The 15,188-nt window shown below is 43.0% G+C and overlaps 1 protein-coding gene across 2 annotated transcripts in view; it reads right to left on the minus strand.

Annotated features, from left to right (window-relative positions):
* fgf11a (fibroblast growth factor 11a) overlaps positions 1–15,188 on the minus strand; it is a 69,792-nt gene that overhangs the window by 34,855 nt on the left and 19,749 nt on the right. Inside the window, exons 4-5 of one of the 2 annotated variants that reach the window (XM_062384170.1) lie at positions 4,590–4,613; positions 992–1,102 (exon numbers count right to left, since the gene is read on the minus strand). In XM_062384170.1, the coding sequence (XP_062240154.1) occupies positions 992–1,102; positions 4,590–4,613 (135 nt within the window). The remainder of the gene's footprint in view (positions 1–991; positions 1,103–4,589; positions 4,614–15,188) is intronic. The other variant, XM_062384169.1, reaches the window with a different exon arrangement.

The following is a 15,188-nucleotide window of genomic DNA, read 5'->3' on the forward strand; positions in this document are numbered from 1 at the left end:
CCGTCCACCCAAGCAGCAGTGAAAACAAGCCGTGCATGCACAGGACACGCCCACCAGCCACCATCCTTCATCTTTAGCCATGCTTTAGCTGGCTGCATGACTCAATGGAAGGCAATGTCAGTTACTCCACCGCTTTAATCCAGACTGAATTATCTCAACAACTATAGGATTGGACTGTGCCAGGTCATTGTATTTGATACCATTACCAGTTAAACGTGCAATATCACTAATGTACTAGATTCAACAGATCCATTTTGCAACTTTACGGCAGCTGCTGTGACCTTTTATCCAGGATCATGGAGATTACAGGAGGCAGCAGAAGACACCAGCTGGCTCCTCTATCATAATACCTAGAGTATTTGTAGTACCCTGTTAAAAAACCCTATAGGAATCACAATGTAGTACTTGCATCTAGTGTCGGAGATAAGCTGGGATGGTGGGAACATCGTCTGCCACTGGCTGCTTTACAGCACACAGTCACTAAAATACATCAGGCAGGATTTAGAGCACACACACACACACACACACACACACAAACCTCGACTACACTGAATACACTCACACAGACGAGTTATTTGTAGACGCATGAAGCTTGTACCTTAAAGGTCAGACTGATTGTGAGCAAAACAATTAAAAAAACTGTGTCTGAAAAGATGCATCTGTTGTGATTTATTGCGTCACGCGAACAATTCCCATTTAACTGGCGGTCACCGAGCAGACTTTGCCAAGTGTGCATACATTTTCTGCCTGACCGATCAGAGTGTGCGAATAAAACCAGAAAGCGTGGCTGGTGTTGCGGTGCAATCATGTGCTGTTGAGATGTTCAGATATATGACAGTCCTGCCAGGAAGTCTCCTTTTACATGTCCCTTGGCTTGGATGCATGGGGGGGGGGAAGAAATCCCAGCGTTACATGTGCAGCCTGAGCCAAGAAACGCACACCTTCATCAAACTAAGTGACAATACCGCCGTGCGTCTGACTGTTCACTTACAGAAGGAGCTGCTTTCGTCCTTTGTGCCTTCCATGGTGCCATCCGGCAGCATCTGGAGGTAGAAGCCGTGTCTGCAGTAGAGCCGCGTGACGATGCCCTTCAGCTGGGGCTCTGCGGAGCAAACACAGGGTTAAACACACGTTAGCACTTGTTGGCGAGCGTATATATTAATGTGCACACCTTCCTACGCACGTGCACGTTGACTGAACAGCAGGCGGATCTTGATATTTACACGGTGAAATGGTCAAACAGTGAGGAGTGTGCGCTTGCATGTGTGTGTGACTGTGGCTTTCAGCAGGATTGATGGGCCCTGTGTGTCTGCAAAAAAAAACCTCTTTCTCAGACAGATTCAAGTGATGGAGACACGCTGTTCATTTTTGCTGCACATCACACAAGTAGGCAAGCCATTCCAACTTGTATTAGAGCTAAAGGACTTAGTCGAACTGACCTAGCAGTATGTTGCATGTTTCATTACATGGGAAGCCAATGTTACCGGTGACTATAAACAGCCTGGACTGAAAGAGAAGTATTTAAAAGTGTCTTTGCTCTCAGTTGCTGAATTTCTGAGTGAAAAGGTTACAGCAAAAAATGTGAGAGTAACTTTTCTGATTCTGTATTTGATTGGAAGCTTTTTTTATGATATATATTTTGTTTCTTTGCCAAATATTGCATTGGTATTTTTGTATTTGGTTTGTTTAAAGGGGTCTGGTTATTTGGGGTTAAACACAGCTTGTGTCACTTTCTTCTTTTTATTCTTATTTCTGTTTGAAGTAGTAATGACTTCACTTTAAAGGGGTAAAGGTTTGTGGTAGCTTTCTGAGTACAAACTCAATAGGCCCCCATTAGGCTGACCTCAATCCATAGCATCAGACACAGGACAGTGACTGTTGGGCTGCTACATAAAATGCTTGTAAAACGTGGACACCTTCTTGTTAGCATAGTCGAGCAGAAAGTTCAATATCTCGGCTGCAGGATGGCAAAAGCTCAAGAAACAAGCAACAGCACGTTCATCGTCATGCTGAAAGTTTAATGAACCTTCCCCCGGTCGTCTGTTTACCCCGCTCTCAAATACCAACTGTCGTCATTTACTCAATGCACTCTGAGGCATCCGACTACGATTTGTTTCAGGGAGCCAATCAGGCGTTCTCATCCCACGCTGCTCCGGAGCTAAGCTGGCGTGGGTTTCTCTAACCTTGTGTTTGTGTTGGGATGTGTTTCTCTTTCCCCGGCTGCACATGCATGACTGCGAGGGGCTCTTCCACTGGGAAGTGCTGAGGGAGGCTAAATAGTGGATCAGAGGGAATGTCAGAATGCTGTAGTGTTTCCACAATCAAGTTTTAATGAGACGCATCAAATATGGATGAAGACAGAGAAGTACGGGGGCAGCTGGCAGTTGGCCCTCGCTTGACAGCAGGGATGCGTGTGTGTGTCTGTGCGTGTGTGTGTGCGTGTGTGTGTGTGTGCGTGCTTGTGAGTGAGAGATGGAGAGAGCAGGAGATGCACTGCAAGATATTCAGCATTTTCCTACAGTCTAATTCTCGATTCAGAATTTTATTTTATGGAGTTTAAAAAAAAATGTCATACTTCATCATAGGCCTAACACTCCTTTTTCAATTTTATTTTTATTTTACCATAAGGGAAATTTGATTTCAAGAAGAAGCTCCTAATATTAGGAGGAAAAAAGTCATAATTTTGGGCTACGTGTCGTCTTAGAGGGAAGATATTTTTCCAACCTTTCACCTGGGTTCTAATGAGGAATGTGGAGGATCTTAATTTATACTTTCTACAAGTTTCACAAATCACAAGTAACAATCAACATTAGCAACACAATATCATGAGTATCAGGACTTTTGTATCAACATTATGCAAGAAATGGAAGTGGAGAAAATGGCTGGAGGTGGTTGGCTGCAAGGCTAACGTTGGTTAAACAGAATTCGTAGATTCCGGGAAACAGTGAGATTGGTCAAGATGTTTTGGATTAAGAAGGACCTTGAACGAGCCAGGGTTCTCCTTGCTGCCTATTTCCTAGAAATATATAAATATAAAGCATATCAAAAGAAATCGGAGCTATGTCAGATATCCTGGTGGACTTTTGGATCCTACATTATCGCCAAGTGACATATATTCAACTCGGGATAATAGTGCAAAAACAGTTCTGCATAGTGTCTCAAGTAGAGGCTCATTAGGATGTGAGTTAAGCCTTGAAGTCTGTGAATAAGTCGAAGAAATACCAGCGTGCAAATCCTTCCTTTCATGCTGACAGTATGACCCGACATGTTGGGAAGCTGTTTTCTTTGGAGGTGCTGGCCCTCAGCCGCCAGATTGAGTTTGTGTAACTACAAAAAGATAAAAAGCTCATCCGTCCAGCATAGGCTGACTAGACACAGAAGGTCAAACGTGGAGTGTGGTAATCTGTAATATCCTGAGTGTTAATCTCAAATTAAGCCTCAGACACACTCCGGGCCATGCGCTGCTTAACACATCTGCCACAGTGCGGAGCCGAGCCGAACAACAAACAGACGCAGGGGAGGCTGATGTTGACCTTTAGCGTGACTCCGCCCCCGTTCTGTTTGGGAATAACGCTATGATCCGGAACATTGAGAGGAAATACAGCTTGGACAGAGGGACAAGGGAGACTACGGATGCCAGTGCAAAGCCGATACACACACAAACACCATCTCATACTGTTACTGACATACACACTGATCCATGCAGAGTGCCGAGGAGAAATTGCCTTGAGTCATACCTGAGGCAGGATGTGAAAATGCAAGGCAAGATGGTCATTTGCTATAATAGATAAACAAAAGGCCAAAACAGCATAAATTAATCCTTATTTTCTGATATGCTCCTTCTCTGGTCAAATGTTCGCGATGGAGGAAAGCTCAGTGTCCATCGAAGACAAAGTGGGATTCAGCCTCTGAGGACCATGAATATGTAATTTTATAATTTATAATTTCAGAACAAAACTAACTATTGTTTGAGAAATGCATTGAACAAAATGTTGACCAAAGAAGATCTTTGTTGTTGTAGCCTCTGATAGAAGTTAGGGAGTGGCGTGATCAGCATCATCAGAAATAATCCTCTGAGGAGCAAGAGAGTTCATATAAAAGTCCAAAGAAATTCAACCAGCATATGTGATGATACCTCGGTCCAAACAAATGTCTTGGAAAAACGTTCAACCAGTATGTAAGATTAAGATTAAGATTAAGATTAAAATTAATTTATTCGTCCCAAACACATGCACAGACATGCAAAGGCACACTCATGCAGGTAGGGAAATTTAATCTCTGCTTTTTACCCATCTGGTGCAGGACACACAGAGCAGTGAGCGACCATGTACGGCGCTCGGGGAGCAGATGTTGGGGGAGTAAGGTGCCTTGCTCAGGGACACTAGACAGGGTAGGGAGACTCTTGGATTTTTGGACATATCAATCCAGGTTCGTCTTTTGTTGTCTCTCCGTGGAGTCGAACCGGAGACGAACCAGAGACCTTCTCTGCCCATAGCCCAAGTTTTTGCCACTAGACCACATGTATTATCAGCAGCTTCCGTTATGTAACTTGTTTTTAATTAAGTCCATTAACTTTGCAGGTTGTTCACCAAGCCGCAGCTGAGCTCGAGTAGCTGTGGTTTGCATACAATACTCTGCTCCCTGAGGATGGATTGCGCTGGGAGAACTAATCGTCCCTTAACAAACACACACGTATATTAATTTGTTCTCAAACAAGGAATACAGTTTAAATTTAATAGGCAGTAACATTGGGGTATTACGGTAATGCCATTCAACTGGTAGCCGAGTAGATGATGATGACCATTAACCTTTGAGAAAAACGTTTACTCACGTTATACATCAACTTAGGGTAATTTTCTCATAGAGTAATATTGAAAATAATTTTTCAACCAGTGGTGTTGCTCTCTGCTGGTCATTTAAGAGAATGCAGGTTTCAGGCACTAAACGCACACTACACCCTTTTTTACATAGAATCTATGATAAAGGCCCATGTTTCTCCTCCACACCTCAAGTTTGCAATGCTGGCTTTTCCGTAACAGTCAAAATTCCTCCTCAGCCGAGTAGTGCTTTGAAGTGTGAACTGACTTTGAAGTGGAGTGTTGCTTGGACAGCCCCCGGAATCATTAGGGTTTTACCCTTCACTCAGCGCTTGTTCAGAGGGGTCTGAAATCGTTGATTCAGGGGGTAGGGTTTTGAAGGCTTTAACATCAGTTGAATCCTGAGTCCAGTCTTTGTTTTAGCTGAGGGAAGCTTTAAATGCTCACATTGACATTTGGAATTAACGCTGCCGTTTTCCCTTTCACATTTTCCAAATATTACAACATTTCAGCGTTTCCCTTGGAGTTTTATTCTGAAAAGGGGAGAAAAATCCTCTGAAATGGCATTAAGACCACGGGGACTGAAGAAAATTCATGCTCTTGGGGACTGCGATCAGACAGACACATTAGAATGTATCCTGGGAATATAATAGCATTCGTCAACAAGCATAAGGTTTATCAGACTCCATCACATCCTACAGCACAAGAGCGAGGGGCTGCGTGTGCATGTGTTTGTGCGTGAGGAGGATTTGTGCTCATAATCCCACAGACATTCAACGCTAATTATGGAGTGACCTTAATAAAGAGCAGGATTAATTTTACTTATTGAGAATTCCAACCATTAAAGTCACCCTGAACCCTCCAGCTGCCTGGAGCCTCATGGCAGATGACAACTGTTAGTTAATTTCACCCGCTTTCCTTCCTGCACGTCTAAATGTGTGTATGTGTGGACGCTGGACACCCACATAATGGGCTTTGCTGAACAAGCAGATGATCTGCCAGGGAGAATGTCTGTATGTCTGTCATCACAAACACATAACAGACTCCCATGGTAGATTTGTCTCCTTCCCCCTGTTCAGCTCAGACGCTCTCCTCTTAAGTGTCCTCTAACCTTTTACAGTCCAGTCTGGGAAGAACGTCCACATTGGACAACTGCGGAGGTCAAGATTTATGTTCAGTGCCAATGCTCAGTACCGGTGAATGAAGTAGTGTTCACTATGTTGTATGTGGGGATGCAGAAAGTAAGGGTTGAAAAGGACAAGATGGGGATTCGATGTGCTGTACTGTAGAAAGAAAATAATAGAGGCCACACTTATGCTGCATGCAATCGTAAATTTTCAACGTGCTATATTGTTAAAGTGTCACAATATTACATTTTTTCATTTTATGTAAGACCTGATGACCACACTAATAAATGTATTTCTTTTGTGGGCATGCATGTGATGTAGCTTTTAATATAAATTCTGTACAAGAACATGTGTAATTATCTCTGCAGGTCCTCAATAGAGGGGAGCGGCTCAATCGTCCAAAATAGATCCTTGTTGAGTAATGAGTGAGATTCAGGTTTCAGAAAGCTGGACAAATTCAAATCAGCTGGTTAACTTCTGTTAAAAGCACAGCGTTGAAACAATTACACGCTTATTTCATATATTTTGCATTTATCTAATTGTGCACACAAAGGCCCAAAGCCGAGCTGGGATTCAAATCAGGACCCTTCTTGCTGTGCGATGACAGAGCTAACCACTGCACTGCATACCAAGCTTGCGATCCTAGAGGTAAAGCAACTTGGAACATTTATTCCAAATTGAATAGAAATTGCCCGAGCGACCGCTGTGACAGACTGCCACCGATAAGAATAAACCCATTTTCCAGCATGTAGCTGGGGTCAAATTAAACATGACTGAACAAGACAAACTGTGCTGAATGTCAGACATGACACTCAGAGGAAGAGTGGGAGACAAAAAGGGGATGAAAGAAAAGGAGACAAGATAGAGTTATTGAGGACAAGATTTATGATTGTTTAAGTATGGATATGTGTTTCCCACAGGTAGTCAGATCACTTCAGCTACACTGGGATACGCAGGCGACTTATCGATGTTTCGTTTAGAGAGCACGGTGATTCATTTTTTTTTCTTAGTCACTCAAGTCTGTCAAAGCACTTGAAGCTGAAGGCACTGCGACAATCGCAGATTATTACACTTCCATCTGTTCGTCGAGACGCCATATTAAACGGTCTCCATTCAGTCCGTGTCAGCACCAACGCAGGAGTAAAACTCCAGGGAGCCCAGATGTGCTACAGCACTGACGCATCACTGATGAATTGTGGTCATTGTAGTTCGCTAACTGTCTCGGCGCTTGGCAGAGTTAAAGCTCCAGCACTTCATTGCGGGGAATCAGCAGCTTCATGCATCACGGCGCCCAAAATGAATCCACAACAAACAGCAGACGGGACACTGGATATATTGTAAGTTGATTTTAAGTACTAGACTTGCACTTTACTTAGTGCCCCTCAACCGGTTTTAAACACGAGTACTGCACATTTCCACTACAATAAATAATGCAAATTACATTGAATGATGCAGTATCAAGCATTATAACCGAAGGTTCGTATTTATTTCGGTAAATCGGTTCTTAAGGGGTCAAATATTTTGTATTTAATATTTAGAAACATATTTTGTGGTCTCTTTCAGTTGGCAGAGGTCGACAGCCACAGTTGCATTACATTTATTGCATCCGGAAGAAATAGGGTGTGTGACCCAATTCCAACAAAAGCTTTATAACATCCATGAAGGGTTTATTGGAGAAGTGATGTATTGCATTGCATTAGGTTTGCTACATGTGGCTAAAAACTTGAAGCCGGATGTATTTCTTCATACAAACCTGAAAAAACAATGTACTATAAATACATATCACTGTACCTTTACTATTTGTATGAGGTGTGGAATTGGGACACTGAACTCTGTTTCTTCCTGTTCTGATAAAGTTTCTTCCTGTTCTTATAAACCCTAACCCTAACCCTAGTGTCTTATAAAACCTCAAAATTATTACTTGTTGGTAAAATTCTCTCTCATACAACTCCGTTTAACACACCTGAATAAAAAGTAGCCTTTGAAAATTGAGATCTAGTACTTTCCTCACTGCACATCCTAAGGCAGGCATTCCGACATGTATCACAGCAAAGCCTCTAGAGACGAGAAAAGAGGTCCTATGCTGAAGACTTAAGACCTTACTGTCCCCTAGGGGAAATTTGTTTTCAGTCATTTCAGTGCAATCAACCCTAAAGGACACATTTCTGCTGAGGCAACCCACCAGACAGAGGCAGCCTGCAGAACATCACATGGAAAGTAAAACCAGTACAGACAAGTCACAATTCACTGTGGCAATTGATTTAGTGCTGAAATGGCCCCCTACTGAATCGGGTCCTTCTCTACTTAAGTCTCTACTCTCTGGTAGTGATTTTGGGTGTGGGAAGTTCCTTAAACTTGTCAATGTTAAGCGGTAGAAGTTGTTAATGCACCACCGTCTGAAGTGAACGATGGAATTTGGATAGTCCGTGGCAGAGTTATTGGAGGGCTGAGAGCAGATTGCGATATTGTCAGGTCATCAAGGAGAACGCATTTTGATTTTGAGGGGATGGCGACGCCCCCCTCATCCCCCGACAAATTGCCTACCGGTTATATAATGTAACACCAAACTCTCAGTCAACCGGCTGACACGTTGTTCTCTGTGCTGCCTGACAGGTGGAATCGCAGCACAGTTGCATTTTTCAAGTAATTACTCCTTGAGGCCGAGCAACGGAGCAGCAGTAACAGACTGTGATCCTTCCCGTCTGTGTCTCTGCTACTGTCACTGTGTCACATGAGGACATGTGTGCAAACTCCCAGTGCATTCAGCTCTGTTATTATCGTATATTTGTATGCATACACGATTTAAAAGTCCTCCAGTCCCAGCCATATGTAGCTGTACTTCCCTGTTATCAACTGGAGCACTGTGGGTAAACTCCAGCACGGTTGCTCCTGCTAAACATGCCATGTCTCTGCACAATGGCCCGAGAAAGACTACTCAGCTCTCTCTCGAGTTAATAAGCTTGTTACTCCCCACTGACTCTAATATTGTCTTTCTCACCACTAGTGTGAGAGCCCGAGGCTATTAATCCATGGACATATGGATTTTACAACTGCTAGTATTTCATCTCGCGGCAGAATTACAGCATCCAATGGTAAACACTCGGCGGCAGCCACAAAGGCAATAACGCATACCAGTATTAAGATGACAACAAGGAGTGTGATACTGTAGGTGGACTCTTTACACAGCACAGTGAGAGCAGGGATTGTTGTTTTTCCATATTTTCCACCCTTAATTCTGAAAACATTCTCATATTTTTCATGTTTCACGCTAAGTGCAGAGCTAAATCGCATAAAATTGGGGGCTCATATTGGCCCCGGCTGACAGTGAAGAATGGGCACAAAGGCAAAGAAAACGTGCATGGTAATGGCCATATTTACAGGGACCATCAATCATCTCCAAACCGCCAGCAGCCTCATCCCTCATAGGATAAAGAGAGAAAAGGGGGCGGTATCCCTTCAAAACAAACTGCTTCTCCCTCTTTTCCATCCTATCAGTGCTTGGTAAGGGAAGATCAAGTTGACATTTGTAAAAATCTAATTCCGGTGTGTCAGGGTGTGTGATCCAGAAGAGAGATCAATGTCTACACACACAAACAGCCGCAGAAACACTTGAGAGCGCAAAAGAAGCTAAGCGAGTGTGTTTCAACCTTGAGGCTCTGTAGGCTGTATGTAATGGGATTACAATTACTACACAAAAATACAGAATGATACAACCTAGTGTCTATGTTGAGTTGATAAGATGTGACAACATCCTGTGAAACAATAGGGTTTAAATTGGCTTTAATATATAATGATCCACATTTTCAGATTATGACTTATCAAATGCTCCTTTAACATAAATACAACCTTGCTTACCTTCTTTTCCTTTGTCTATTTTCCTCCCCTCACGTGTCCATTCAATGTTTGTGTTGCTCATATTTTACTGTACTGCCCATGTTTGTATTCATGGAAAATAGCAATAACCAAGTGTTCAAGGTTCAGGTACGTTGGAAAGACAGAATGCCTGTTGTGTTCAGGTTGGGCTCAGCTCGGTGTTAACAGAAAAATGAAATCACACATGTGCCTTAAGATCAGTGTTTTTTGTGATCATTGAGACAAGAAAACTGGTATGTAAAGGCAGTTCAACTATTAACTATTAAGGCAAATACCCCCTTGACCCAATTGTATTATATAACCCCTTTTATATAGCATATTTGAAAGTGTCAGGTTGAAATACATTATTAAATGATCTATTTTTCTCTCCTATTTTTTTATCCAATACCACATGATTAAAGTTCTGTAACTACTGTAAAAAAAAACATGTGAAGACTGTGGCTATGGTTAAATAACATTTAAAAAAAGCATGTATTGGTGTAACAGGACACAAACTCTGGTTTCTGGCCTGAGAGTCATGCATTAAATGTCAGTATAATGTCTGTGGATTGAAATCATTATGTGACTTTAACTTAAACTACATCAGTATCACAGCAATAAGGATTTTCACAATGTTGAAGCGATCGTACTTTAAGAAGCATCCATGACTCATTGACTACATGAGAAAAGTGTTCAAAGGGAACAAGAGACCACTTGAACGAGAAGTGACACAACATGCTCCCACTTGTGGGTTGGGGGAGTAAAGTGGTGGATTCATTAGAAAACCAACGGGTGAACGTTTCCAGCCTGTGCTGAAAAGCTTAGTGATTTCAAGCTCAAATGAATGGTCTGATGATTAAGTCAGAGAGAGAGTGAATGAGAGAGAGACAGAAACAAAAGCAGCTGTCTCCGAAAATGACGGAGGGAGCGGATATGGAGAAGAAGATAAGGAAAAGGGATAAAAAGAGAAGAGAATGGGATGAAAGGGAGAAAGAGTGAGCCAGGGATGGTGAGTATAAATCAAGACAGGAGCCAAGACAAAGGGAAGGAGACACTTCAGCTAAGAGACGGGAAAGTGACCCTCGGGAGTTGTCGTCGAATGAGGGCTGTCTGTGAAATGTGACCATGAGAGAAGAGGAGTAAAGGAACGACTGAAAGAAAAGGTGAGGTAACCGGTGACAGGTCTAGCCTATATCACAGAGGAAAACAAAAACGTAATCAAATATATTAGATAAGAGACAGAAAGTAAAGGAGGGGGAGAGAATTTGCATCCAGAATTCAAAAACCAAACAAACAACTAATCCAGCCCTAAATATAAATGGCTGTCTAACCTGCGTACACCTTGCCTGTGCTCTCACTGCACATGACCAGAGTCTTCAGCCGAAGTGACATACAGCACTGAAGCAAAGACGACAACGAGAAGATAGCAAGCCAAAAGTTGTCCTGTAGCAGTTGTCAGGTGCTGGGTGTTCAAATGGGCGTAGCTTTAACGAGAGGGCCGATGGGAGGGGATGGGACTCTCGCTAGCTTTTCCAGGATTACCAACCCTAGCTTTAAGTTAAAAGATGAAACGTAGCAAAGATTGAAATGAGCTGGCGTACCGGCGTCTTGTCCTCTCTTTAAAAAGCCTGTAAAGGAACAGAATGCTGCAAAGGCTAAATCAAAACAGGAGTACATAGGTCGGTGTGAGTCAGCTGGTGCAGAGGTTTTCAGTGTCCCGGGACCCGTCTTTACTGATGTTAATTACAGCATCAATCAGCTGCAGACCCCGCCCACCCAGTGCCGATCGAGGCCGGGACACGACATCACCTGAGGGGGAGGACGGGAGGAAGGAGGAAGGGAACAGGAGGCAGGGAAACATTTAGGAGAAGACGGAGGAGAAGGTAGAGGAAAGCAAACAGGAAAAGGAGTAAGGCAAGAGTGAAGGCGTTTGGGAGAAAGAAAGTACAGAGGAGGTTCAAGAGAAGCAAGGGAAGAAGAAGATGAGAAGAGGCAGGATGGAGGAAGTTGGAAAGAGGCGAAGGAGTGGAGGGTGATCACAGAGGGAGAGAGAAGGGTGGGAGGAAAACGGAGAGATCAATTACCAGTGGCCATGGTGTTGAACCACTGAAAAGAGTCCATGGCAAATAATCAAACTTTCCACCCACGCTTTTTTCTGTCTTCAACAACAACATCTCTCTTTCTCGGGACTACTGTCCGTCTCCACACTTTCTCTTCCCTGTATATTCGCTCAGTTTATCGCTTTTTTCCTCCTCCTCCTCTCTAAACGGCACCTTAAATCTTCCAGCTTTTTAAAAACTGCTCTATATTGCTGCTCTTCCTGGGTAAGTGCTGGCCTCTACAGAGATAAATGGGGACCCTCCCTTAGGAGCCATAAGAGGTGAATACAAGCCAATTCCCTCTTAACAGAGGCTCTCCCAATGACACCATATTGTACCATCCCTCGCAGCGACGCACAGGTTGAGGAAATAAACACTCGAGATGGGGAAGGAAATACCCCCCAAAAGAGAGACTGGTCAAATTCTCAAAAGTTTAAAACTAGGACCAAGTTGTAAAAAGCTTTTGGTCAAGAAAACGTCAGTGAACGGAAAATATGAACACTGCAAGATTTGGGATAAGCAATTAAAGTGCTTGTTTCCTGCTGAAGTTGCACATATAACATATATATATATATATATATACTACTATTAAGACCATATCCAGTTTGTTTGATACAAAGAGGATAACCCGATGTGTATGACATATCTGGGTTGTGAGGACAGTAACGGTTCTCCTCATGCATGTGTAGTCCACAAACCATCCACAAATATACACATCCACACAAACACACACACACACACACACACCCACACACATGAAGGTCATGATAAAAAAGGTCATCACACTTGCTGCTGTCATTCTCAAATGGCTCACATGAGAGTAAACAAACAAAAACAAGAACACAACATCTATTTAGAAGTGACACCAGCTACTTTGAGGATACTCCATGTGCGTGCGTGCCCGTGTGCATGTGTGCTTGTGTGTGTAATGAATTTCTTTGTCTGTTTGTGTGCACATCTGAAATCCGCATATTTACCGTATCCACCTGAGAATACCTGCATGTGTGTTTCTGTCTATGCTTGTGATGGTGTGTGTGTGTGTGTGTGTGTGTGTGTGTGTGTTCTTGGCTGAGACTCTGACAGAGATGGATGAGGCAGAGCCGGCCCTGCGAGGGACCGGTGCACTTTTGCGTCAGTGACCTCTGACCTCTGTGAGGCCGGCAGCGACAGACACGCTCTCTCCCACGTGCATTAGTTAATGACCAATTGCTGTCTCCCTGAGAACACACACACACGCACGGGGGGCGGGGTGGGGGGGTGGGGTTCAACCTCAAGAAGAAACAGTGCAGGTGTTTGTGAGTGTGTTTGGGTGTGTTTGTGCGCAGATGGGTAACGGGCTGGAGGGAAGGGTGAATCGACAATGACTTGACGAATTTAAACAACCTAGAAGGACTCTGTGTTTAATCCTTCACTTGGATCCCACCCAGAGTCTCTGAGAGGAAGAGGGCGAATCAATTTGCTTTAATGTTATTATCAGAAACAGTTCACAGCCCTATGTGTGGTGCTTCTAAACATAAGGGTGGCGTTTCAGAAAATAGTTTGTTACAGGTTAATAAATCCTTCTTATCTAATATGATATATGATTATGATATGTATACCATTGATTTTGTCTTCAACACGTTCCTTTACTACAATGATAATGAGCATTGACCTTTGTTTTGACTCTGGAACTACACACAGGGGATTACCATCTGGCACTGTGGTGAGTGTTGCAGGCAACAGGCAGATGTATGCAGTCAAAATGAACTACAGTAGTAATGTGTTACTATTAATGTGTGTTAACAGTAAGAATTGATACTATGTTATAGTATTAAAGAACATGCACAGTGCAAGACTGTCACTCACTGAATTAAAAAAAACACATAAATATATGCCAATACAGGGTATTCATATTGGCTGTCTTAATAATGAAATGATTCAATAAAAACAAATTACTGAGAAAAATGTTATATGATATTAAGTATATAAATCTCTTGATATCCAGGGGACATTTATTGCTGTCATACAAAGAGGTTGAGTTAAATGTGTATGTTTGCCTGTGTGTGTGTGTGTTTGTGTGAGGGCCCCTACATTTTACAGGTCATCTGCATTCTACACGGTGCAAGATGGTCTCGTAAAAAAAAAAAAAAACTGATCTACGTCGGACTATGCAACCTCCATTTCGGGGCAGGTCAGCTCGTGTGATGAATGTTGGTTCTAGGTAATACAATGTAAATAGAATGAAAAGGATATGTTGCACCACTGTTGTTTACGAAGGTAATGTTAATTCAAAACAAACGAGTAAGAGGGAAAGTCCTCTGCATACCTTCATGCACATTGGGTTCTAGGACAACAGATTGCAGTGTGTCTCGAGACTGTCGACTTTCATCTGGGACAAGTGCGCTGGGGCCTTTAAGACGATGTGACTAAAGGAGAGAGAGCTTCTCCAAACCTGTCTTTCTCCACACCGTTCCCTCCTCTGAAGATACAGACACTCTCCTCCTCTCCTCTCCCCTTCTTCCTTTGGCACAGTGCAGAGTGAGCACTTCTGCCTCCTTCATCCCTCGCTCCAACTCCCTCCCTCTCTCCATGCGGCGGCGGTGGAACATGGGGTACAATGCTAATCAGGCTCTCTCGCTGTACATGCATCTCCCTCCCTCTCTCCCCTTTGCCCACACGGACACACACACACACACACACACACACACACACACGACAGAGAACCCTATCTCACGAGTGTCAGTAGTCGTAATAAGGAAACAAAACTTTGCCTTTCATGTGCCTCACTTTTCCACGTCCTCTGTCTCTTCCTCTCTCTTTTTTATCCGTTCTCAAATGAGGCAATCAACAGTCATGGAACTACAATGCTGTCTTTTTCTTGTCCTCAGGTCATATCGTTATCAAAATGTTGGTCAAATGATATGTTGGTGAAGAAAATAAATGAGGTCAGTGATCATTGGCGATGATAAGGCCAACTTGGTTAGGTGGATTGACCTTGTTTCATATTTCTTTCGACTGACCCTTGCTGTCCATCATCGCAGTAGCTTAATGCAATAGATGACAATGTTTTGACATAAGGGTCCCAGTGGTGTTTGCGTAATGAGATTAAAATCATCTAGAACAAATTTGAGCTTGTGTTTGGCTGGAGCCTGCACTGTGTATAAAGAAGGCCTCAACTTCCTTCCACTACCGAGAACTGAAGCCTCAACCGTCCATCGTGATTTTTTAACCTTGTTTGTCTAACTAATTAAAATGATTGGAAAAATAAACACTTGCTCACCCATCAGTGTGATAAGAACTACTTAAAGTGACAG

Source organism: Platichthys flesus, chromosome 24 (genome assembly GCF_949316205.1).
Source record: "Platichthys flesus chromosome 24, fPlaFle2.1, whole genome shotgun sequence".
In the NCBI taxonomy this organism is placed as follows: Eukaryota; Metazoa; Chordata; class Actinopteri; order Pleuronectiformes; family Pleuronectidae; genus Platichthys; species Platichthys flesus.